This window comes from Cololabis saira, chromosome 2, assembly GCF_033807715.1.
Source record: "Cololabis saira isolate AMF1-May2022 chromosome 2, fColSai1.1, whole genome shotgun sequence".
NCBI classification, from domain to species: domain Eukaryota; kingdom Metazoa; phylum Chordata; class Actinopteri; order Beloniformes; family Belonidae; genus Cololabis; species Cololabis saira.
This window is the reverse complement of record NC_084588.1, coordinates 56,306,156-56,329,141: the sequence shown is the minus strand read 5'-3', so window position 1 is coordinate 56,329,141 and position 22,986 is coordinate 56,306,156. Positions and strand designations below refer to the sequence as shown.

At 48.3% G+C, this 22,986-nt stretch overlaps 1 protein-coding gene across 15 annotated transcripts in view; it reads right to left on the bottom strand.

Moving 5' to 3' along the window:
* LOC133418676 (probable E3 ubiquitin-protein ligase HERC1) overlaps positions 1-22,986 on the bottom strand; it is a 108,172-nt gene that overhangs the window by 68,059 nt on the left and 17,127 nt on the right. For 11 of the 15 annotated variants that reach the window (XM_061707496.1, XM_061707512.1, XM_061707562.1 and 8 more), the window contains 15 exons: positions 22,315-22,440; positions 19,859-20,071; positions 16,773-16,925; positions 16,314-16,446; positions 14,951-15,142; positions 13,960-14,202; positions 13,655-13,846; positions 11,992-12,106; positions 11,174-11,297; positions 9,978-10,149; positions 6,658-7,045; positions 4,453-4,567; positions 3,633-3,684; positions 2,675-3,000; positions 1,891-2,124 (listed from right to left, as the gene is read on the bottom strand). In XM_061707496.1, coding sequence (XP_061563480.1) covers positions 1,891-2,124; positions 2,675-3,000; positions 3,633-3,684; positions 4,453-4,567; positions 6,658-7,045; positions 9,978-10,149; positions 11,174-11,297; positions 11,992-12,106; positions 13,655-13,846; positions 13,960-14,202; positions 14,951-15,142; positions 16,314-16,446; positions 16,773-16,925; positions 19,859-20,071; positions 22,315-22,440 — 2,778 coding nt within the window. The remainder of the gene's footprint in view (positions 1-1,890; positions 2,125-2,674; positions 3,001-3,632; positions 3,685-4,452; positions 4,568-6,657; positions 7,046-9,977; positions 10,150-11,173; positions 11,298-11,991; positions 12,107-13,654; positions 13,847-13,959; positions 14,203-14,950; positions 15,143-16,313; positions 16,447-16,772; positions 16,926-19,858; positions 20,072-22,314; positions 22,441-22,986) is intronic. The other 4 variants (XM_061707519.1, XM_061707579.1, XM_061707590.1 and 1 more) reach the window with 2 other exon arrangements.

Sequence of the window (22,986 nt, the reverse complement as noted above, 5' to 3'; positions counted from 1 at the left end):
TCGAAAACTCACCAAATTTTGCACACGCTTCCAGAGTCGCGTAAAATTACGTATTTTATGGGCGACAGGCATGGGTCGAAAAGGATTAGGCTCTATAGCGCCACCTATTTTATGTTTTTCAACGAGCCCCACAATATGGTTTGACTTACAGCAATGACCTTTATGTGTCTATTATATCAGACAAAGTTCTACAAAAAAGTGTCTTGGACCCATGCTCTAAGTTACACAGGAAGTCCAGCATTTTGAACAGAAAATGTCATTTTTCATGAATTCTGGTCATTTCCAGGCCTCGTATTTTAACGAACTCCTCCTAGAGATTTTGTACAATCTATACACATGGCCGACGCTAAATTGTGAAGCTTTTAAGTTTTTACCAGAGGGCGTGACCGTAGTGATCCGGCGAAGTTTGAGGTCATTTTTAAGCCTCGCCATCAAACATCAATTGGCTGTAATTCAGCAATACATGATTTGATGTGGTTGAAAACGTATGTGCATGATTGTAGTCTGAGCCTGAACCCATCTTTGGTGGAATATTCAGGATCGGTTGTAGCGCCACCTGTTGGCACCAGGAATTGTCATGTCTTCTAGTTTGCATCTGTGCTCCAAGCAAGATCAGATTAATGATCTAAAAGTTGGTCAGATAATAGGTAAGACATTGACGATGACTGACAGAGAAAACTGTAAGTTTTTATCAAAGGGCGTCGCCGTTAGAGGTTGTCAAATTTCGGTGTCTCGCCATGAACATAAAAGTTGCTCATACTTTGTCCAATTTGACCCAAAATCTCTACATGTAATCAGGCTTCCGTTCTGAACAAGTGGATATGACAATCTTGGATTGAACTCCATAGCGCCACCTTTTGGTCAGGTATACATTTTTCATCAAATTATGTGCTGTAATTACTGTTTCGTTCATCCAATCACAATGAAATCCATACATGTTATTGTCATAAGGGCCTTATTGACTGTGTCACGTATCGTGGTCATAACTTGAACGAAATTGCAATTCTACGTCACTCTGGATTTCTGGTAAAATAATCATTAAAAATCACTGGTTTTGTCTTAGGACAATTAAATTTCAGATTCAGATACCTTTCGACAGGACTTAAAAATCATACACTGGAACATATCATATTTGGAAAAGTTTAACACTCACTTTTTTCAAAATATGAACTCATATATAAATAAATCGTAACTTTGTCATGCCATGTCCAATTAACTTCTTAAAGATATTGTTTACTGTGATTTGAAAATATCCTGTTGATTTCATAAATGTATGTCCAACACCTGATTTTTAATGAATTTTTATGTTAAATCCATTGGACGCGCAGCGTGGTGACGTCACTTGCACATGCACTCGCGGTGGAGAAAGAGATCTCCAGTGTTTTCACACAAGCTTCACCTAATGTAAGTATTTTGTGTTATGTTCATGATTGTAGACTTAGTCTGAAGACATCTGTGACGGAATATTCAAGTGGAATAGTTATTGTCACCGATGTTTTTCGGCCGGTCGGCGCATGTCTGTTTGCTTTTTTTCTCCTCTCTACCCACCAGAGAGTAAGTAAATAAAACCACACTGATTTTGAGACAAACCCGTCTTCTTAAATTCAATTTTTTTACAGAAAATAATTACAGTACATCTATTACACCATATTTCACAGCAGCTTTGTAATTATTTTATTATATTTATCATTATCGCGCTTTCATCCGCGATCTGGTCGGGAGCGGGCAGCGCCGCGGCCACGCGCAGCCGGGAGAAGGGACGTCCCGATTTCAGACGCAAATCTGCCTGCATTGGCCAGTTTAACAGAATCCTGGTGCAGGACCAGAACCAGGGTCCCCCCAGACCCCGGTCCCCCCAGACCCCGGTCCCCCCAGACCCGGTCCCGGTACCTGGTAGTGGTGCAGCTGCACACTCTCCCTCTTCAGACACCCGGCTCCTACGGTGCCGAGGCCGAAGCAGCCGGCCAGGAACTGCAGCCGGACGGAGGTGAGAAGAGACGAGGACTGGAAGCTGCAGCCGGTCCGGTCCGGGTTCTGGCTGCCGGTCCGGTCCAGGTTCTGGCCGCCCTTCTCCTCCATCCCTGAGATCAGAACCACCACCTGGTGCAGCGCCTCCAACCGCAGCTGCAACAGAGACACCATCAGAACCAGGACCAAAGCTAAGACCATCGGTAAGATGGAGAAGACCTTGGAGAAGTTGGAAGCTCGGCTTGGCGGGAATTGATCACAAATTCGTCTGATTGGAGTCGCCATTGATGAACCAGAGACTGAAGGCAGACGGAAAATTACTCAGGCTGCCTCTTTTCAATATAATTGTTGATTCTATAATCTGACCTTGACAGGGCGGTTTGGCCGATCGCTCTGGTCACAATCTCCCTGGTGGAATGTAAAAAGGTGACTCTGCCCCCACTAACCCTCCCCTCTCAGGAACATCTGTGGACCTGGATCAGAACTGACCGAGCCGCCTGATAACATCAAGGACATTGGCTGAGGAGCAGCTCTAGGTGAAGTTCACGGACTCAGCGCTACACACACTTGCTGATAACCACACACACCTCCAAAGTCTGCACCTTCCCCGCCCCCCCTCTTATCAGCCCCCCCAACGCAGTCTCCGGGTTTCGAGCGCCACGACGGCGATCACTTGGAAGTGCTGTCCGGAGGGTCCGGTTCTCACCTCGGCCCGGTTCTGCTGCTGCTCCAGGGCCAGCACCGTGGCCTGCGGGCTGGTGGACATGTTCTCCTCGGGCTCCCTGAAGGCCGGCGTCAGGCCCGGCGTCAGGCCCGATGTCAGGCCCGGCGTCAGGCCCACGTCTCCGCTGACGAAGCTGACCGTGTTGTCGATGAGGGCGTGGACCCCCAGGGACGGGTTCTGGTCCCGGTCCCGGCTCAGGTCCAGGTCCGACTCCTCGTAGGACTGGGCCGAGCCGTAGCTCTGCTGGCGGCTCAGCTTGGCCCGGAACCAGGACTCGGCCAGGGAGTCGGGGGAGCCGTGGAGGAGACCTGGGGGGAGAAGAACCACCAGAACCATCAGAACCAGGACCTGGAGGAGAAGAACCATCAGAACCAGGACCTGGAGGAGAAGAACCATCAGAACCAGGACCTGGAGAAGAACCATCTTTACGACATCGTGGCCACACGGCTTGGAGCAAAGGAAAACCCCCGTGGACACGAAGCTCAGCCAGGATTTGCATACGTGGCCCGTTGGTGATCAGGGACTACACTCTGATTGGACAAGGACTCCAAGCTGCAGGAAGGAGCATGGACTTCCTGGGCGCAGCTATAAAAGAGAAGGCCCCCCTCTCTTTCCGGTCCCCTACAGGTCCAGGATCATGACCCTACAGGTCTGCTGTAGCACCAGGACCAGCCAAGGACCGCCCTCCTCCAGCCTCGACGTGAACGCCTTTGGACCGACCTGGACCTGAAGGAAGCCAAGCTGCCGTCCCCTCATCCAGCTGCTGTCTTCCCCTCAGGGGGCCGCAATCACTAACCCTAACCCCCCCTAACCCCCACAACCGTAACCCTAATCCCCCGTAACCCCCCCCCCCCCCCAACCCTAACCCCCCTAACCCCACCACCCCAACCCTAACCCCCGTAACCCCACCACCCTAACCCCCCCGTGACGGTGGTGTTACCTCTCTTCTTCTGAGAGAAGGCCAGGTCCAGGTCCACGTTCCTCCTAGCGCTCTGAAAGGAAGGAGAGGACACGGTCTAGTGTTGTGGAGTCTGAGGGTCTGAGGGTCTGAGGGTCTGAGGGTCTGAGGGTCTGAGGGGTCTGTTCTGATTGGGGGGGCTGGTCTCTAAAGGGGGTCTGGTCTCTAAAGGGGGTCTGGTCTCTAAGGGGGTCTGGTCTCTAAGGGGGTCTGGTCTCTAAGGGGGTTCTGGTCTCTAAGGGGGTCTGGTCTCTAAGGGGGTTCTGGTCTCTAAGGGGGTCTGGTCTCTAAGGGGGTCTGGTCTCTAAGGGGGTCTGGTTCTGGTCTCTAAGGGGGGTCTGGTCTCTAAGGGGGTCTGGTCTCTAAGGGGGTCTGGTCTCTAAGGGGGTCTGGTCTCTAAGGGGGGTCTGGTTCTGGTCTCTAAGGGGGGTCTGGTCTCTAAGGGGGTCTGGTCTCTAAGGGGGTCTGGTCTCTAAGGGGGTCTGGTCTCTAAGGGGGTCTGGTCTCTAAGGGGGTTCTGGTCTCTAAGGGGGTCTGGTCTCTAAGGGGGTCTGGTCTCTAAGGGGGTCTGGTCTCTAAGGGGGTCTGGTCTCTATAAGGGGGTCTGGTCTCTAAGGGGGGTCTGGTCTCTAAGGGGGTCTGGTCTCTAAGGGGGTCTGGTCTCTAAGGGGGTCTGGTCTCTAAGGGGGGTCTGGTTCTGGTCTCTAAGGGGGTCTGTTCTGATAGGGGGGTCTGGTTCTGGTCTCTAAGGGGGTCTGTTCTGATAGGGGGGTCTGGTTCTGGTTCTGGTCTCTCCACCTACCAGACTACATCCCTCCTCGTCCGACTCCGGCTGCGACAGGTCCGACTCGCTCCTGGATTTCATCATCAGCCGGAAACTCTGGACGGAGCGGCTCTCGGTGCTCAGACTCTCACTCCTGGAACACAAAGGGATCATGGGTAGTTGATGGAGTGAAGGATCATGGGTAATGTAGTATATGGGCCAAATCCACAAAAGGATTACGCGGCTTTTGCGGCCGCTAAACCGGTACAAATGAGACAAAAAGAGAGCGTCTGATTCACAAAGCACCCGCAAAGGGCGAATTGTAATAGCAAATAGTGTCATGGTGCGCCGGTGCCATTTGCATGCATGTAAATTAGGTAATATTCATACATTCGGCGCAAAATTGCCCCCTTTCTATGCAAATAAGCCTCATTGCAAAAACCGTCTAATTCACAAAGGCCAGCGCTATTTGCCACACGCAAAAATAGTCTTTTGGAAGCGTGTATTAACTGCTGCAAACTCCTCACTCGCCCTCTGTCTCTGTTTCTCTCTCTCTTCAATATCATTCAAGCCTGTGTGATACTGAATGATATTAAGGGTGAAATCTATAGTCAGACATGACTGTACACAGTCAGATCAAGTGGGGTTGTGGACTTATCTCGGATTTAAAAATAACAGGACGGAGCTGCAGGATTCATCCATACAGTAAGGGGCTGCTTTATTACAAACAATTCCACCATATAAACATATAAATGTAGAATGTGTGTGTTTAACCGCTGACCTGTAGGTGTGTGTGTGTGTGTGTGTGTGTGTGTGTGTGTGTGTGTGTGTGTGTGTGTGTGTGTGTGTTTAACAGCTGACCTGTAGGTGTGTGTAGCAAAACACAGAACATGAATTACCGTCAGATCCTGATCTGATCCCGATCCAGTGTTAATGAAGTTACTGGTGCTGTGCCTCGTGCGTAAATGCGCACAGCCTCTTAACATTTGACATTTCATTAGCTTATGTCATACATGCGAAATACTAGAGAAGTACAAATACGTGAAAGTTGAGGCTGTTGTGCTCTCTGCAGTTTTCATTATGGACCAATCTGTGCTGAAATATGGAGAACACTGGAAACAGCTCCGCTCACTCAGACAAGGGAAAACTGCACTCAGCTGCAGAACTTTATGGGCGTGTTCGCTCCGGCATATCATTAGAGCAGAATCTTTTGTGAATAGGACCTTAAAGCGGGGCAAATTGCAGGCGCAAATGCGGCACAATTCACAGCGCTATTTGCGGGCGCAATCTGTTCTTTGTGGATTTGGCCCTCAGTGTCTCTTTGCAGGAACAGGAACAGTTGTGGCTCTGACTCCTGGTCTCCTGTGTCCTGAGGGATCATGGGTAATGTAGTGTATGTTAGTGATGCACCGAAATGAAAATTTGTGGCCGAAACCGAAACCGAACATAATAATAAACACTTTTCCGAATACCGAACATGGTTCTTCAGCAGTTTTTCATTTATTTTGCCAATTTTTTCACCATTGCATAAATCAAATAAATTTGATTTAGGCTTTTCAAAGAAAAAAATCTTTAACAAAATGACAAGGTAGAAAATATTTATTGAACATAAAAATATATTGATTTATGTTGTTTTGGTTCCACCTCCTGGTGAATGTTGGTCAAATTCTTATGGGTTTAGTTTTTGGTTAGCCAACGATTTATGTTATGCCGTTATTAATTATTCGTTTTTTTCCCACTTATTCCACCGAACACCGAAAGTGTTTTTTTTGCCATTTTCGGCCGAACAATTTCGGTTACCGAACAATCGGTGCATCACTAGTGTATGTGTCTCTTTGCAGTGACAGGAACCAGTGGTGGCTCTGACTCCTGCTCTCCTGTGTCCTGAGGGATCATGGGTAGTTGGAGTGAAGGATCATGGGTAGTTGATGGAGTGAGGGATCATGGGTAGTTGATGGAGTGAAGGATCATGGGTAGTTGATGGAGTGAGGGATCATGGGTAGTTGGAGTGAAGGATCATGGGTAGTTGGAGTGAAGGATCATGGGTAGTTGATGGAGTGAGGGATCATGGGTAGTTGATGGAGTGAAGGATCATGGGTAGTTGATGGAGTGAGGGATCATGGGTAGTTGAAGTGAAGGATCATGGGTAATGTAGTGTGTGTGTCTCTTTGCAGTAACAGGAACCAGTGGTGACTCCCGGTCTCCAGGACGGGAACGTCCTGAAACTACAGGTGAGTTTCTCACCTGGTCATGAAGCTCAGACTGTCCTGCGTTCCTGCCGTGGTCTGGACCAGACCCTCGTCCTGGTTCTGGTTCTGCTTGGTGGGCTCCCCCAGAACCGGGCTGACCCCCAGAACCAGCAGGGCGCAGCGGTGGATCACTGAGTTACAGGCGGCCGTGTAGAGGTCCTGGCCCTCGGGGAGGGACGAGCTGCCCCGCCGGGCCTCCTGGGGGGGCGGGGAGTCCTCCTCCACCCGGGAGGAGGGTCCAGAACCCAGACCAGGACCCAGACCTGGACCCAGACCAGGACCCAGACCTGGACCCAGACCTGAACCCAGGCCCGTGCTGCTGGCCCGCTCACGGTCCCGGCTACGGGCCACTTCCCGCGCTGACAGGAAACATTGAAAGATTTCTGTTACACACACACACACACACACACACACACACACACACACACACACACACACACACACACACACACACACACACACACACACACACACACACACACACACACACACACACACACACACACACACACAGGAAGCAGTTAGCAGCAGCAGCATCACCACAAACTCCAAACTAATGCAGAACTTCAGATTTTCCTTATGTTAACGATGAATCCTAATAATAATAATAATAATAATTAAAGCTGCAAGCAGCGATGAACGGGCCCTGGCCGACTTCCTGTTGGGTTTGGGCCATGGAGCCAAGAGACTTTTCTTTAAGTTGTGACATGATAAAGGTGTGTAGTGATTTTCGTTCATGTACGTCAAACTGTATTGTGGGGCTTGAGGCACAAAGTTTTCTAGGGGGCGCTGTTGAGCCGTTAGGCCACGCCCATTAATACAAACGATTAAATATCACATTTTTCAACAGGCCTGGCTTGGTGCAGAATTTGGTGACTTTTGGGGCACGTTTAGGGGGAAAAAATGCCCTCCTTTCATCGGAAGAAAAATTAGGAAAACAAGGAAAATAACAAAAATTTCTACTGATACAATAAAGCCTTTGCACTGTCAGTGCTCGGGCCCTAATAATCAATTTTATTCAAAGAGCGCTTTTAAAAGACCTCAAAGACGCTTCACAGACACAAAGATAAACATCGAGATCAAGAAAATTTAAATTAAAAACAGGATAAAAAAAGAGAAGAGATAAAAGATAAGAAACAAATCACCCATTAAACTAACACCAACTTCAGCCTTCCAGCTTCGGATCACTGAGCATTTATAATAATAATAATAATAATAATAATAATAATAATAATAATAATAATAATAATAATAATAATAATAATAATAATAATAATAATAAATATATATATATATATATATATATATATATATATATATATATATATATATATATATCTGCGCCAGAGGCTCCTCCTCCACAGCTATGCCATAGCAATGGAGGAAGAGTGCAGGATAACAATAGTTCCTCTGGCTGTGCCAGAGGAACTATTGTTATCCTGCGTGTTTATTATTCATTTTCCGGACAGATTCGGTTCGCTACTCCTCCTACAGATTTCAGAGGACCCAGACAAATCATATATCAAAACGAGTGTCTCAATCGGGAATAGTGTGCTATGATTTTGTTGTTGAAATTCCCATTTTTCCCAAAGTTATTCCCAAAAAAACCGCCAAAAAACCCCATTCAAAGCGGATGGGAAAATGTCGAAAAAAAAGCCAAAATTCACCTTTTTTCTGAGTCACGTAACTTTCTCATACTTGCATGTAGAAATGTCATTCAAACTCAAAGGAGGAGGAAAACGTCTCTTCTCTCTCCAAACCCTGAACAGTTTTTTCCTAAGATGTAAACTTTTCAAGATATGAGCACTCAAGCGAGGACTGGAAATCACTTTTTTGTCAAATCTAGAGTGCGGTTGTCAGTTGCTAGAGTGCGAGAAACAGTAAAAAAATAAACAGAATTTTTATTTGTAACTCGAGCTCACGGCCAAACCGCAAAAAGGAGACCAATAATTTTTGGTCAGAATGTAGACATAGGTGTTGGTATTCATAAAATGTGACTTTGACAGGCGGAGTATGCACAAAATTTAAACTCAGGGGGGATAAAGCGGCGCCAATTCCTGCCTCGGTCTCCATTGGCTGTAATGTAATCAAAAGTTTTCTTCAAATAATCTCACTTTGTTTTCACACTGCCGTTACTAACGCATTTTAAGGAATATCTGAATAAAATTAAGATTGTCAGAATCTGCCGAGTTCTGTGTCTCTCACGATGTTTCCGTTTTTTCTGGAAGGAGCTACGGTTTTCTCACAAATCGGAGTTATTTGAGAACTTGTCACAAGGCAAAATCTGGGGTTTTCTCACAGCCAACCCGGAACCTTCCTCATGTCGAGGTTCTTGTTGCCCCTAGCAACCAGAGCTCAGCTGCTGAGTCATTCAGCCAGGACTGGTCACATGACCCAGTCAGTACAGACTTCATATACTTTAACCTGGAAAATGGAGAAATCTGACCCCTGACCTTTTGACCTTAGATGATCACCAGTCCTGCTGGGAACAGGTTCATGGGAGATATATATATATATATATATATATATATATATATATATATATATATATATATATATATATATATATATATATTATATATACAAATTAGCCCCGCCCCTTCTTCTGATTGGTTGATATGTTATAGTCCGATAACTTTTGAATGGTTTGACATAGAGAGTCGTGGGTGGTGTCATCGGACTTAGTTTTGAGTCCTTCACCTTTATTGCTGAAAAATGCAATAATGTACACAAATGTGCAGCAGCCCGCCGTGGCACCCTCGATATTTCTGCAAGGAAATTGTCTAGTTATTATTATTATAATTATTATAATCACTGAGCATGCTCAGTAGGATCACACTCCTTTGAATGGGAAGTTTACCGTTTTAAACGTTGTGGTTATTGTTCATTTATATATTTTTTTCCTCTTGCCGCACAAATTGATGTCTGCAATTATTTTATTTATTCTTATTCTGAGAGTCATATACAAAAGTTAATTGTTGTTATTAATTATTATTATGATTATGATTATTATTACTATTATTACTATTACTACCATTACTACCATTGTTATTATTATTATTATTATTATTAATATTATTATTATTATTATTATTATCATTACAAGGAAGTTTGAGCTTATTGTTTTATTCTAAAGTACAATAAAGAGTTGAGGAATTGTGGGATATTTGAGTCCTAAAGTGCAGAACTGCAGCGTGACTCCAGCCAGGAAGACTTTAGTCCCCTTTAGTCAAAGCCGAGCTCACTCAAAGCAAAACAAGCGTTTGGTTTTTGTTTTGTTAGTTTATAATTTAGATTAATTTAGATTGCACTCACTTCCTGCCGTCATGACCTCGTGCTCCCGGTCCTCCTCCTCGTCCTCGTGGTCCTGGTGACCGTCCTCTCTCTCGCGGTCGGCTCGCTCCTCCAGCTCCGCCTCCTCGTCGATGGTGCGGGTGAACGAGGTTTCCTGGGGGTCCAGGTCCAGGGAGTCCTGGTTGTCTGAGATCTGAACCAAATATTAGGGAGGAGCTCAGATCAGATCAGACCCAGAACCAAACATCAGCTTTCAGCACCTTTACGTTCATCAGATTCTGTTCTCGTTCTTAGAATCAGATCTGAAAAACATGTTCAGAAATGATGGTAATGGGGCGGGCGCTGGTGAGCCAACATGGTGTAAGACGCTTTTCCTGGAGCTCCGGTGGAACCGTACTAAAGTTAAATATATATATAGCGCTTTTTTAACTGGAGTAAAGACAAATGAGCAAAAAAATCTACATAAATGGCGAACAATCTACGGAAATTCAAATACGACGGCCCCCCCGGCAACAGGCCGTGCACGTCCTCGGAGAAAAGAGCAACACACAACGATGGAAATTGAAACGCTGAAAATCGACATTCTCTCCTCCCTGCGGGCAGACAGAGAAGAAATGAAAAACGTGCTGTCTGCCGATTTCAACCCCCTGAAGAATGAGCTACGAGAGAGGAGCTATCCAACAACACGGCAGCGGCTGATCCACATGTCAGACCAGGTGGTGGAGATACAAAATACAGTGGCCGAATTTAAAAACCAGGTAAAAGATCTAAGAGAGAAATGTGAAGTTTAGACGGGAGAATGAGAAGAGGCAACATCCGAATTCCAGGAGTGGATGCAGCTCCAGGATCCAGCTCCACCGCAGCTAAGCTAAGTTACTGAAAGAGATAAGAAACCACGAGTGGACCGGTCACATCGCCGCCGGGCTACAAGGAAACCTGGAGGAAGACCGCGGGTAATAACAGCCAAAATGCATTATTACCAAGATTGTGAAGACATTTTAAAGCGCGTGATGACGTCAAGACGACCAGGCGCTATTAGTATAAAGTTAGAAGGCTAACTTGGCGAGCCAGCTAGGCTGTCGTCTCGTTTAACGTTCCCCCGGGCCGAGCTTGATTACAGGCGGTCGGACTGGAGGAACATAGTTGTGCTTATCGTCCATCGTTGTCTGTAATTCCCCCGGCCAACACTCCCTGAGCTTTGACTGAACGTTACTCACCCGTCTCTCCCGCGAGGACGACCTGGTCTGGATGAAGTCCATGTTCTTACAGGCCAGCAGACGGTTCCGGACTTTATAGACGCTGCGATAAACCTCGGCCAGGGCCTTGGAGGGCTGGTACCTGCTGGAGAAATCAGACATGCGTGGTGTAGTTCTGCTGGAGAAATCAGACATGCGTGGTGTAGTTCTGCTGCAGGGCTGAGGGAGAGCAGAGCTGAGGGGGGTGCAGGGTTAGGGTGAGGGTGAGAGGGTGAGGGTTCTGCTGCAGGGCTGAGGGGGGTTAGGGTTAGTTAGGGGTAAGGGGTTGTGCAGGTGCTGGACTCCCCTCTCCGGGGGTTAAGGGTTTCAGGGCTAGGGTTAGGTTAAGGTTAGGTTTAGGGTGAGGGTTGTACTGGACTCCCCTCTCTGTGGGTTAAGGTGAGTGAGAGGGTGAGGGTGAGGGTTGTGCAGGACTCACCTCCCCTCCCCGTGGTTAGGGTTGTGGTTGTGGTTAGGAGGGTGAGTCTGAGGGTGAGGGTTGTTAGGGTTAGGGTGAGAGGGTTAGGGTGAGAGGGTTAGGGTGAAGGTGAGAGGGTTGTGCAGAACAGGACTCACCTCCCCTCCCCGTGGTTAGGGTTGTGGTTTTGGTTAGGGTTAGGGTGAAGGTGAGAGGGTGAGGGTGAGAGGGTGAGGGCTGTACTGGACTCACCTCCCCTCCCCGTGGTTAGGGTTGTGGTTTTGGTTAGGGTTAGGAGGGTGAGGGTTGTTAGGGTTAGGGTGAGAGGGTTAGGGTGAAGGTGAGAGGGTGAGGGTGAGGGTGAGGGTTGTACAGGACTCACCTCCCCTCCCCGCCGGCCTCCCCCAGCAGCCCCGTGTGCTTCAGCAGGGCGGCCAGGACGAACCGGGACACCGTGTCCAGCAGGGCCTCGTTGCTGAGGGACGCGTTGTCCCAGTCTGCAACGGGAGAGACGTCAGTGGGGGGTTCTGGGTAATCTAGGGGGTTCTGGGTAATCTAGGGGGTTCTGGGTAATCTAGGGGGTTCTGGGTAATCTACGGGGGTTCTGGGTAATCTAGGGGGTTCTGGGTAATTTACCAGACAGGGGTTCTGGGTAATCTAAGGGGGTTCTGGGTAATCTAAGGGGTTCTGGGTAATCTAGGGGGTTCTGGGTAATCTAGGAGACGGGTGTGAGGTTAATCAACCTTTTTGATGAATTAGTCTTTATGAAACTATGAAGAATCAGAATCAGAATGAGCTCAGAGAAGAGACTGCTGGGTTTTTCACATCCTTATCACTGTTAACAGAAGTCACAGGACAGGCCACTCCCTGAGGGTACTCAGGGGGGTCGTCTGCTCTGTTAACAGTTGACTATTGTGCAGTTGGACACATCTGTCCAAGACTTCCTGTTGTCCAGAAGGGGCCCCATTTGACCCCTTTGACCTTTTGTGTTTTTTTAAAGACTTTAAGCTAAAGATGTCTGTTGCTCTGCACACCACAGATAAGTTGCTTATTAACTGAAAAGTCATAGGTGTGACCTTTTTAACCATCATCTGATTCCATGTCTGTTCTCCATCTGTTCATTGTCCATTATCTATACACTGACAGTCCAAATATGGTCATTCCTGTCACCCTTTCCTCAAATAAAAGCGTCCTGCAGAAGCAGCAAGTTGAGAGAAGACCTGACGAGTTCTCAGAGGAGGGCCGTGTTGCCCTGAAGCTCCTCAGACTTCTCTCCAAAGCTTCTGCAGAAGCGCCTTAAAGATCATCCAACAGTCTCTGTGTCTTTCCTAAGTTATGTATGTTGATTTAGGAACCTAACATTTGGTGCCGAAACCCGGGATCTCTCGAGCTGTGACGATTGGGGCGGCGTAGATTCAACAGGCCATCTAAAATCTGTCGACAGCGTTTCCGACTTCAGAGAACGGGCCCAGATTTGGTGTGCGCTGTTCCGGGAGTCCAGGTAACGACGAGATCCCGAGCCAGGGAAGGCAGTAGGAGACCTGTGAGACCTCTTTTTAGTGAAATTCTGTGTATACTAACCAGAGGGTTAGCGAAAAAGGTGTTTTGGCGGCGGGTCGGGGACCCGATTTTCTGAAGTCAGGGGACTTTTAAAAATACTAGTCTAGAGCAATTCGTAAGACCAACATCTAACTCAGTCGAGGACCGGCTTTAAAGTCAGGGGACTTTTTAAAGTACAGAATAACGAGAAGAGGTTTCTATCGGAATGTTTTTTAATGGTTTTGTTTCATGTTTGTCTAATGTTTGTCTTGTCTGATGTTCAATGATGGGTTTCCAAAATTGAGACGCAAAAATTTAAATTGTTCACTAAAAGATCAGGCTAAAACCAAACTGTAAAAAAAAGGAAACTTGTGTCCTGAAAGAAACTTAAGAAAGAAAATAACAGGCTAAAAATAGCAGAGGCGTGGTTAAGCTGAAACTTATGCCTAAATAATTTCTAAAAGATGCTTAGCTGGTATGGGAGACAACGGGGGAAATGACCCGACCTTTGCTCACGGCGTAGTCCTGCATGTTGACCCACAGGCTGCTGGACGGTTCCTTGGTGGAACCCAGAGACAGGTCCACCAGGACAACCAGGTCCGGACGTAGAGGACGTAGAGGACGTAGAGGACAGTCCAGCGGTTTCTGCTCCTCGTTCCCCGACAGAGCCGTCTCCAGCAGGACGCTGACGCAGGAGTCTGGGGACAGGGGACAGGGGGACAGGGGGACAGGTGAGACAGGTGAGACAGGTGAGACAGGTGAGACAGGGAGACAGGGGAGCTGTTACTCCACCTCCTCCACCTCCACCCACCGAGCTGCGGGACGTCCGTCTCCAGGCCGTTGCTGAACAGCGGCGTCTTCAGCCAGTACTCGGTGTCTGTCTCCTCGGGGGACGTGGGGTCTCCCTGCAGCATCCCCCCCAGACACCGTCCCACCAGCAGCGCCACCGTCCTCTCCAGGTCCACCAGCCACACCCAGGGCAGCGCGGGGGCGGGCAGGGACGGGGACGGCCCTGTCCCTGGCCCCGACGGCGGCTCCATGAAGTCGGACATCCCTGGGGGTGGAGAGGATCACTGTTAGCAGTTAGCAGTTAGCGGTTAGCACCCGTTAGCAGCCGCCACAACAAGCACTTAAACACGTGGTGTTTTCTTGATTTACCATAAAATTCTGAATCCAATTTAAAATGTTATTACTTGCGTATAAAGCCCAAAACGGCTTAGCTCCGCAGTATTTACAAGACCTGATAGTGCCTTATGTTCCTGGCAGAGCTCTCCGTTCTCAGAGTGCAGGTTTACTCGTAGTTCCTAGAGTATCTAAATGTAGATTTGGAGGGCGGGCGTTCTGCTATCAGGCACCATTACTATGGAACCAACTTCCAATCTGGGTTAAGGAGGCTGACACCACCTCCACCTTTAAAACTAAACTTAAAACCTTTCTGTTTAGTAAAGCCTATAGTTAGTGTTTAGTAAACCTCTAGCTGGTGTTGGTAAATCTCTAGGTAGTGTAAACTCTAGTGTGTTAGAGTCAGTAGTCATAGTTGAAGCTATAGAACAAGACTATAATAGTTAGTGTTAAGTAAAGCCTATAGTTAGTGTTTAGGGTGTCTGGGGGGTCTACTGTACCGGTCTACTCACCGTGCAGCGGCCACCGCAGCCCCTGGTCCTCCAGCGGTGAGGGGGTTGGGTTGGGGGTCTGGGTGGGGTTGGGGTTGGTTTTGGGGGTCATGGGGGGGTTAGGGGGGTCCAGGGGGTCTAGGTGGGTGTTGGGGGGGTGGTGTACCGGTCATGTGACCCATTACTCACCGTGCAGAGGCCACCGCAGCTCCTGGTCCTCCAGCGGCCCGGCGGCCGGCAGCAGCCGGTTCAGACGGTCCAGGGGGGGCAGCAGGTCCAGCAGCTGGACCAGCAGGGGCCGGGCCACCGACACCGGCAGCAGCAGCAGAGCCGTGCAGATCTGGCACAGCATGGAGCCGGCGGCAGAGAGGAAGATCACGTCTGGAACCAGAACCAGATCAGAACCATCAGAACCAGAACCAGGTTAGAACCAGAACCAGATCAGAACCATCAGAACCAGAACCAGATCAGAACCATCAGAACCAGAACCAGGTTAGAACCAGAACCAGATCAGAACCATCAGAACCAGAACCAGATCAGAACCAGCTTTAGTGGCAGATGGCAAATGTCAGACGGGGAATTTGACTCCGGTCAACACCGTTAGCGACCGTTATTCACGGCGCCATCGTGGAGGATTATTCTGGGATGGAGGAGGAAAAAGTATCGGCCTGAATATCAGACGGTTTCTGTTGTTAGGGTTGTTAAGGTTAGGGTTGTTAAGGTTAGGGTTGTTAAGGTTAGGGTTGTTAAGGTTAGGGTTGTTAAGGTTAGGGTTGTTAAGGTTAGGGTTGTTAAGGTTAGGGTTGTGGTGTTAGGGTTGTTAAGGTTAGGGTTGTTAAGGTTAGGGTTGTTAAGGTTAGGGTTGTTAAGGTTAGGGTTGTTAAGGTTAGGGTTGTTAAGGTTAGGGTTGTGGTGTTAGGGTTGTTAAGGTTAGGGTTGTTAAGGTTAGGGTTGTTAAGGTTAGGGTTGTTAAGGTTAGGGTTGTTAAGGTTAGGGTTGTTAAGGTTAGGGTTGTGGTGTTAGGGTTGTTAAGGTTAGGGTTGTGGTGTTAGGGTTGTTAAGGTTAGGGTTGTTAAGGTTAGGGTTGTTAAGGTTAGGGTTGTTAAGGTTAGGGTTGTTAAGGTTAGGGTTGTGGTGTTAGGGTTAGAAGAAGATCAGAATCAGAATAAGCTGCCAGGTCAGACATAAATCAGACGAGAGAACTTGACTCCGGTTTACACCGATGGCTCCATTAATACGGACGCCATTTTTAGAGGAAGGATGACACTGAAAACGACATCATAAGCTTATGGGTATATGGTACGGGCAGGTCGGGGGGGGGGTGTATGGTTCTGATCCAGGAGTCCTGGGGGGTTAGGGTCTGGGGGGGGGGGGGGGGGGGTCTGGGGGTCTGGGGGGGTGTATGGTTCTGATCCAGGAGTCCTGGGGGGTTAGGGTTAGGGTCTGGGGGGGTCTGGGGGTCTGGGGGGGTGTATGGTTCTGATCCAGGAGTCCTGGGGGGTTAGTGTTGTTTTCATCCAGCTCTAACAGCAGACGGACAGAAACTCCTCACCTTGCAGTTTCTCCCTGATGCTTCCGTTCCAGGAACTCTCCTGGATCAGCGCCGCTGAGCGGGAGAAGATGTCGGTGGCGTGAGGAAGAAGAAGCTGCAGGTGTTTGTGCAGCAACGCCACGCTGCTGGAGTTCTGCAATAAATACAATAAATACAATAAATACAATAAATACAATAAATACAACATTTACTAAAGTAAAGTGTGCAGCAGCGCCACGCTGCTGGAGTTCTGCAGAAACACAACCAGACATTTACTAAAGTAAACTGATTTAAAGCCACGGCTGCAGCTGGATACAGATAAAACTACGTTGTTTACTACGACAGCTGACATGTTTACGTCTCGCCGCCGCCGCCGCAGCAGCTCTGATGTTTCTGAGACTACAGTAGTCTAACCCGGACTCTGGGGGTCCAGGTTAGACCGGTCTGGGGGTCCTGGTACCGGTCTAGACCGGGTCTTACCTCTGCAGCAGCGTTGATGTGGCAGTAGGCCAGCAGCTGCTTCTGCAGCGAGCAGAGCAGCTGGTGCAGGTGAGCCGGCTGGCTGCTGTCGGAGGACGACGAGTCCTGCAGGAGCTTATCACTGTTCTTCTCCAGCTCCCCGAACGCCTGGTCCTGTAGGGGGGACAAGAGACCACATCAGACCAGGACCTGGACCTAGACCTGGACCTGGACCAGGACCAGGACCAGGACCAGCACCAGGAACCAGGCCTCCAGGAGCTGGAGAAGAACAGCTTATCACTGTTCTTCTCCAGCTCCCCGAAGGCCTGGTCCTGTAGAGAGAGGAGCATCAGACCTGGACCTGGTCCTGGACCTGGACCAGGACCTGGACCAGGACCTGGACCAGGGGCCTCATTTATAAAAGAGTGTGCAGGATTCAGACTAAAAGTGCACGTAAAGCCAAAAGCCGAAAATGGCGGGCACACAAAAAAATCCGGATTTATAAAACCACGCACACTTGCACGCAATGTTCTCTTTATAAATTTATAAATCAAATCCCGCCCTCTACACGCCCACTTCATACCATAAATGGCAATGCAAACTACTTCATGACTGTATTTGCATATGAATGAGCTGCTGAGCATGTGCAGCGCCACCTGCAGCCTGTTTGGCGTCAGGATGAATGAGATGTGTCGAGCCACCGGGACACTGAAGTTCACGGAGACTGAGATGGAGATGTTGAGGATGAGGTGGAGGCAGGAAAACCACATTATTTGGTGGTCACAGTAAAAGTATAAATACGATAAATACTATAAAATAAAACGAGTGAGTGGCAGCACGGCGTTGCTGCGCTAAACGCCGTGAGTGAACGGACAGATCTGTGGCAGAAATAAAAAAGGTGGTGTGATCTGAAGGTGGAGGCCGAGAGGAGGCCCGGTGTCGTACGACCGCTGTCGGGCCAAAATGTGATTCCTAACAGAATGTGATTTGTGGCCGCGGGAGCGCACAAAGCAGCGCGTTGAGCGATAGCGCTAAAACGTCAGAAGCTCAAGAATGAGATCAAATCATATTTAGGCAGAAACAACTTTTCATTAACTGTATTTGGCCTTCAATCCATTATTGCAGGTGAAAAGACCCATTTTCAGGGAGAAATCAGATTCTGGCAGGAAACACGTTTTGGCAGAACACCGGCACGGCGTGTCCTGCACCGCGGCTGCAGCACCAGAACCGTGTCCTCAAACCATTCAAAAGTTATCGGACTATCACATACCGGCCAATCAGAATAAAGGGGCGGGGCTAATTTACACCAATTACTGTGTGTGTGTGTGTATTTAATATATATAAAATATATATATATTAATAATAATAATAATAATAATAATAATAATAAATATATATATATATATATATATATATACACCATGAACCGGTTCCCAGCAGGACTGGAGACCGGCTAAGGTCAAAGGTCAGGGGTCAGATTTCTCCATTTTCCAGGTTAAAGTATATGAAGTCTGTACTGACTCAGTCATGTGACCAGTTCTGGCTGAATGAGTCACCAGCTGAGCTCTGGTTGCCCCGGCAACAAGAACCTTGACTTGAGAACATTCCGGTTTGGCTGTGAGAAAAACCCAGATTTTGCCTTCTGACAAGCTCTCAAATAACTCTGATTTGTGATCAAACCGTAGCTCGTAGCAGAAAAACTAAGACATCGTGAGAGACGCAGAAGCCGGCAGATTCTGACAATCTTAATTTTATTCAGATATTCCTTAAAATGGTTGAGTAAGCTCAGTGCGAAGACAGAGTGAGATTATTTTGAAGAAAACGTTTGATTACATTACAGTCAATGGAGACTGAGACAGGTATTGGCGCCGCTCTAGCCCTCCCCGTTTAAATTTTGTGAATACCCCGCCTGTCAAAGTCACATTTTATTAATCCGAACACCTATGTCTACATTCTGACCAAAAATTATTTGTCTCCTTTTATGGTTTGGCCGTGAGCTCGAGTTACAAATAAAAATTCTGGTTATTTTTTTACTTTTTCTCGCACTCTAGCAACTGACAGCCGCACTCTAGATTTGACAAAAAAGGGATTTCCAGTCCTCGCTTGAGCGCTCATATCTTGAAAAGTGTACATTTTAGGAAAAAACTGTTTCAGGTTTGGAGAGAGAAGAGAAGTTTTCCTCCGTTTTGAAGTTTGAATGACATTTCTATGTGCAAGTATGAGAAAGTTAGGTGACTCAGAAAAAAGGTGAATTTTGGCTTTTTTATTTACTTTTTCCCATCCACTTTGAAAGGGTTTTTTTGGCCGTTTTTTTGGGAATAACTTTGGGAAATTTCAACACCAAAAGTCATAGCAAACTATTCCCGATTGAGACACACGTTTTGATATATGATTCGCCTGGGTCCTCCGAAATCTGTAGGAGGAGTAGCGAACCGAAATCTGTCCGGAAAATGAATAATAATAAACGTGCAGAATAACAATAGTTCCTCTGGCTGATCCAGAGGAACTATTGTTATCCTGCACCCCTCCTCCATTGCTATGGCATAGCTGTGGAGGAGGAGCCTCTGGCGCAGCCGTGGCACTAATAATAATAATAAATGAGGCCCCAGGTCTCCTGGACCAGGACCAGGTCTCCAGGACCAGAACCAGGACCAGAACCAGGACCAGAACCAGGACCAGGTCTCCAGGACCAGGACCTGGACCAGGTCTCGAGGACCAGGACCAGGACCAGGACCAGGACCAGGTCTCCAGGACCAGGACCTGGACCAGGTCTCCAGGACCAGGACCAGGACCTGGACCAGGTCTCCAGAACCAGGTCTCCAGGACCAGGACCAGGACCAGGTCTCCAGGACCAGGTCTCCAGGACCAGAACCAGGACCAGGTCTCCAGGACCAGGACCAGGACCAGGTCTCCAGGACCAGGTCTCCAGGACCAGGACCTGGACCAGGTCTCCAGGACCAGGACCAGGTCTCCAGAACCAGGACCTGGACCAGGTCTCCAGGACCAGGACCAGGTCTCCAGAACCAGGACCTGGACCAGGTCTCCAGGACCAGGACCAGGTCTCCAGGACCAGGTCTCCAGGACCAGGACAGGGTCAGAACACTCACGGTGTAGAAGCCCAGGTTCCGGAGCAGCGTCTTCATGAGGATCTCAGCCAGGTGGGTGTCGGGGTGCCCCCCTCCCTCGGGGTGCCCCCCCCCTGGGGGCGGGTCCAGCAGGGCCGGGGCCTCGGGGCCGTCGGGGGGGCAGCTGTAGCCCAGCAGGGAGGCCACGTGGGTGTGGTCCTGCAGACTGGTGAGGATGATGTCCAGCTGCATCCTCTGGAGAAAGAGAGAGACAACCATGAGGACCAGGTCCTGGACCTGGACCTGGTCATCCGAGCATGAACGGCCGGGACCGTTATGAGATTAACCGTTTTCTCTCTGGACCGTTATGTTATTAACTTGTGTGTTGTTACTTTAATAAAACCATAACCCACTTGGGTTGAAATAAGTAAACTTTGAAATAACAAATTTATGTAGTCCTTGACTAAGGTAGGAGACAGAATTTAACAGGTTTTGACATCCAAGTAATCATACAGATGGCGGGGGGATCTGAGGAACATAGAGATAACCGACCCTAGAGAATCATTAAGTCAGACCCCCGACCTGCCAGGGTGCAAAGGTCAAGAAGTGGGAGAACCACTTATCTGGGGAGAAGTCAGGACTCTGGCAGCCCTGACCCTCCTCTATCCTCTGTTGACATCCAACTCAACTTCTAGTTGGCATATGAAACAATGCTGCGAAGCAAACCAGTACTTCCAGAAAACCTGTTACCCCGGTGGCTAAATTGAGCCATGGGAAGTCCAATGGCTCAAACAGGAGGGAGGCAGGGTATAGTACACAAAGTATAAGTATTCCAATTTTTCAAAATGTTTGAAGTTATCCATATGGATTTCATTGAGTTGTCCAGAAGTGGACAATACAAAGTGCAGGCCTAGTGGAACGAACTAATGGCACTGTTAAAGCTAAGGCTCAGCTCAGCTCAGCTAAGGCTAAGCCGAAGGAGAGATACACTCTTGATGTGGATGAGTGAATTGTTTGCTGAACAGATGTTCAAAGTTCTTGTAAGCTGCCGCTTTCTCCTCTCTCTCCTAGGCAGGAACTGCTGAAACCAGGTGACCAGATCCTGAGTCGAGTGGTGAGACAAAAAACATGGTCATCACTCTGTTGGGACGGCCCCTTCCTGGTCCAGAATGCAACCCTGACAGCAGTAAAGATGGCTGAATGATCTACATGGGTTCACCAGTCACAGTGAAAGCTAGTAGAAAACTTTCCAGCCCTGAGTAGGCCGGAAGTCGGCCGGTATCAAAACCCTTGTCCGCTGAAGAACTCACCTGACGCCTACTCACCAGCCACGGGCCTGAAGATGACTAGCCCAAACTGACTGGCTACAACAGACTGGAGAGGAGTCCGAGAGATGGAAGAAACTTTTCCACTAATGAATCATGCTGACATGTTAGGAATTGTTCCTCAAACTCTTAACTTACATTGTTGTTGTAATTTAGGAACACTGCTGTACATTCATCCCTGATGAAACTGGTGCTGAAGCTAATGTTACCAAAGCTATAGCCGAATTACGTCAGTTGGCCAAAGTTGTGTCTGAAGACGCTCAGCAGGCACCACTTTTTTGGTCCTGGCTGACCTCCGGCCCCTGGACTGACATAATGACTAAGATTATGATTCCGATCATCACTGTCCTGGTACTGTTCTGTGTTTTCATTACCTGTATCATTCCGTGTGTCCGTGCAATGGTCCAAAGAACCATCCAAACTTCCTTAGTCCAGTATTCTGAACTATAACTTATGACAAGGATGATTATGATGACACTGGATTGTAGACTGTTTCATTTTGTTGACTGTGAAACGTTTTAAGTTTGTATGTGTCTTGGCCTGGGCGATCGCTCACTAGGAGGGTTGGAGAGGAATTTTGCCCGATATAGCCGGGGTTTTCGCCTCTCCCTTGACATATTTCCTTGACATATAATTACTCGTTAACAAGCTTACATCAAGTGTGTTATAAGCTCCCCTTGCTATTTCTTAAATGTTTGACCTTAAAATGAGGTTATTATTCTAAGCCTAATGGACGGATCTTAGTTGAAGTTTCAAAAGGACAACAGGAGGGAATTGTGAGGTTAATCAAACTTTAAACTTGTTTTGTCCTTACGAAACTGTCACATGCTAGGCTAACAGAAGTCCCAGCAGCCACTTCCTGATCTACTCAGGGTTTGGACTGTCTGGTGACATCAGTCTACTGTAGTGTGATGGATTCAATGTATGTGTCAGGTGTGTATACAGGTGTGTATATAGGTGTGTATATCTGTGTACAGGTGTGTGTACAGGTGTGTACAGGTGTGTGTATATCTGTACAGGTGTGTGTACAGGTGTGTGTTACCTGGCCCCGGGACAGGCTCTCCCACCGGTCAAGGCCCTGGGTGTGTACAGGTGTGTGTAGGTGTGTGTATATCTGTACAGGTGTGTGTACAGCTGTACAGGTGTGTATATCCGTGTACAGGTGTGTGTTACCTGTCCCCGGGACAGGCTCTCCCACCGGTCCGGGCCCTGCGGCAGCAGCGAGTGCAGCAGCTCCATCCTCTCCCGGAGCGGCGGCAGCAGCATGGAGGCCCCGACGGAGAGAGTCTCCATCACGGCCTGGGGAGAGATTATTGATTAGTGATTATTGATACATGGACGCCCCGACGGAGAGGGTCTCCATCACGGCCTGGGGAGAGATTATTGATTAGTGATTATTGATGCATGGAGGCCCCGACGGAGAGAGTCTCCATCACGGCCTGGGGGGGAGAGGTGATTATTGATTAATGATTATTGATTATTGATACATGGAGGCCCCGACGGAGAGGGTCTCCATCACGGCCTGGGGAGAGGTGATTATTGATTAGTGATTATTGATACATGGAGGCCCCGAAGGAGAGAGTCTCCATCACGGCCTGGGGAGAAGTGATTATTGATTAGTGATTATTGATACATTGATCCGTTCTCCCCCCATCCCTCCATCATTGATCCGTTCTCCCCCCATCCCTCCATCATTGATCCGTTCTCCCCCATCCCTCCATCAGGTCGTCATTGATCCGTTCTCCCCCATCCATCCATCCCTCCATCATTGATCCGTTCTCCCCCATCCCTCCATCATTGATCCGTTCTCCCCCCATCCTTCCATCACTGATCCGTTCTCCATCC